Here is a 2,873-nt window from a genome sequence, read left to right on the forward strand (position 1 = left end):
CCTGCTGCCCAGCACTGCTTCCTTCTGGGACTTCTCCTAAGGGAGCCATGGACCACAGACACACTGATGCCAACAGCTCAGGAACAAGTGCTCTGTGGTCTTGCTACCTGCTGCATTCACTGTGATGAGCCAACACCAGCAAGCATTAGGTACCTCTTTAATGCAACGTGCTTTGCTATTCTATTAGCAACGCGACCATAATTAGTAATGCAGAAATAATATTACTCCATTAGTAACACAAAGTAAGTGCAGAAGTTGCAGGTTGAGGTAATCTGCTGGGCTGTTTTTCCAGCAGCTATCTGCTCTTTCAGATTCCCCAGCTCTGTGTTGATGGAGGTGCTTTGCCTGTGAAAAGAGCCAGGAATGGGTCACGGGCCAGGCGCGGGGTGGCTGTGGAACATCTCGGCACCTTCACGGAGCACGGTGAAAACCCAGTGAAAACAAGGGCCAGAAGAGGGTGGACATGAAGTTGACAAGTTCCTCTGTGGTTCCTCAATGGCTGGGTGGAATCTGAGGTTTCCTTACAGGGGTGAAGTCGTGGCCCTGCTTGACTTTATTTGGAATTAAATGTCACGTCTACAAGAAATCGCAGTATTTTGCGTGGCCAAAGCAAAGACCCATGTGAAAAAAACAACCCAGCCAACATCCTCCTTGGCCATATATTATATGTTCTGACAGCAAAGTAACCCTTGCCTCTGGAGAAAACTGGCAGAACAGATTTATAAAGGTTCTTAAGTGAAAAATGAGAAAAAAACCCAACTACTGCAGCAAGGACCCAAACAAATTCTTCTCCAGCTGCCCTGAACTCGCTGCATTTCCTATTCCTGCTTAACAAGCAGGCAGCTGCTGGCAAAGCTTGAGGATAGCCTGAGTGTGCAGCCTGTCAGAAGGCTCTGCCTGCCTCTTTTGGGCAGCAGCAGCTCCCAAGGTGGGATATCTCCAGGCAGCCTGGGCCAAGGAGCCTTGCGTGTTCCAGCCAGGAATAGCACCAGTGACCCGCCTCCCCGGGGGCTGCAAGTGTTGGGTTTGCTGCAGAGGGAAAGGGTAACACCAGTGCCTGCTGTGCAGGAGAAGAGCACCAGACTGCCCAGCCGGGGACTTCTGGGTGTCTTGAGTGGGTGTGAATCACCCCCTGGCTGCCTGGGAGGGCCTGAGGACACCTCAGCAGGCAGCGCTACCGAGACGGCTGCCCAGAGACCCCAGGGGCTGGGGAGCTGCAAGAGAGAAGTTAGCCCTTGATGAGAAGCAGAAGTGCTGAGTTAATAGGCCTTGGCTGTTTAATTGCCAGGGAATGGTCGTTTGAGGCTCAGGTCTTCAGGATTGGCTGCAGCTGGGCATCAGTGAGCGGGCAGAAATGTTTCTCTGGCAGGGAATCTCTCAGATGTTTGGAGAGTAGCAGAGCAGAGCAATGTGTGTACAAAGATGTTCAGCCTCAGCCACCTGCTGAGGGGTCCAGGACTCCACTGAGACTTCTCTGCGCTGGCACAACTCTCTGTGGAGCAGCAGGTAACACAGGGCTGTGCCAGGGTCACAGCAGAGAGAAGAGTTGGTGATGGAGAGTTGTCCCTTCCCACCCCCACATCACATCCAAATGGATTATCCAGCGTCGAGCGGGTTGGACAGAGCAACAATTGTTAGAAAAGCCTTAATAGTCTTGTGAGACCTGTGAAGGAGGCAGCTGGGGCAGGAAGGGATTCAGCCAATGGTCCTCCAGAAGGAAGGTGAGGTATCGGGAGGAGCAATGCTCCAGGAGGCAAGCAAAGCACCAGGAGGATCTTGGAGAAGACTGGGATATGGAACATATGTCAGTACTCAACAGTGATCCCCAGAAAAGGGTGAAGCTGCTGGAGTGGGCAACACTTCCACACTCCCCAGCCCCAGCAGAGGGTCTGCAGGAGGGGCTGTGGCACTGCAGGGACAGCTGGTGAAGAGCAATTAGTGCCAGCAAAGTAATTTCAGCTAATCTAGGAAAAAAGAAAAACCCAACAACTGAAGTGCAGACTTGCTTTCCAAAACCAGTTGTTTGGTGGAGTCTCCAGCAATGCACGCTCAAGGACTGAGCAGTTGCAATGAAATTACTTTCCAAAGCAATCATTTAAAGGACTCTGACTTCTCAAAATAGGTAAGGCAAATACTGGAACTATTATCCCTGCTGAGGATAAACTTCATTATACTAACTGGCACCCAAAGGTTCTGACAGCTCATTTAAAGATACAAACTGTGAGCTTAGGAAATGGTGCTTCAGACAGACGTGCCAGATCTGTGCCAGTTGAGTGTTTTTATCTCTCAGTGCAATTCCCACTGGCTGTAGCTGGAACTAAAAAGACTGATTAATACTGCAAATATTTACCATCCTGGTACTGCCTCCTAATTGTGTATCTCTGCTGATTAATAAAAATGTTAATGGCACTTTCATTGGAGATCAAGGTTCATCTGGAAGGGTTTGAAATAGTGACTTTAATGGGTCGTGGCAGCAAAATGCAACATAAATAGGTTAAATGCCTGTAACCTGTTACTGGAGTTGCTTTGGAAAACAGTTCAGTGCTCGTGGGAAGTGTCAGGTTCACAAGCTGTGGGTGCAGAATCCCTCTGTCACTGCCCCACGGCCGGGCTGGCACACCCGAAATGCCCCTTTCTGTGCTCTTCTGGGGCCTTTTTAACCTGTTTTATACAGAAACAAGATGGAGAAGCAGGACAGAGTCAGTCAGGGGTTCCGTGTGAGTGCATTACCCAGCTGCACAGCCCGCCCGAGCTGCCGGCCTGCCCGCGCTCTCACTCAGGCCCTGAAAGGTTTCACCAACTAATTAACCCCCCCTAATTTGTTGCAACCAGCCTGCAGCGTTTAACCCTTTAAAACACAGCTCTCCGTACAC

The 2,873-nt window shown here is 50.4% G+C and overlaps 1 protein-coding gene across 1 annotated transcript in view; it reads left to right on the plus strand.

Annotated features, from left to right (window-relative positions):
* The first annotated feature begins 1,702 nt into the window (after positions 1 to 1,702).
* Positions 1,703 to 2,873, plus strand: part of SERBP1 (SERPINE1 mRNA binding protein 1) — a 17,920-nt gene continuing 16,749 nt past the window's right edge. Inside the window, 1 exon segment of the mRNA XM_009994571.1 lies at positions 1,703 to 1,721. Coding sequence (XP_009992873.1) covers positions 1,703 to 1,721 — 19 coding nt within the window.

The sequence above is a fragment of the Chaetura pelagica genome, unplaced genomic scaffold (genome assembly GCF_000747805.2).
Source record: "Chaetura pelagica isolate M959 unplaced genomic scaffold, ChaPel_1.0 scaffold243, whole genome shotgun sequence".
In the NCBI taxonomy this organism is placed as follows: Eukaryota; Metazoa; Chordata; class Aves; order Apodiformes; family Apodidae; genus Chaetura; species Chaetura pelagica.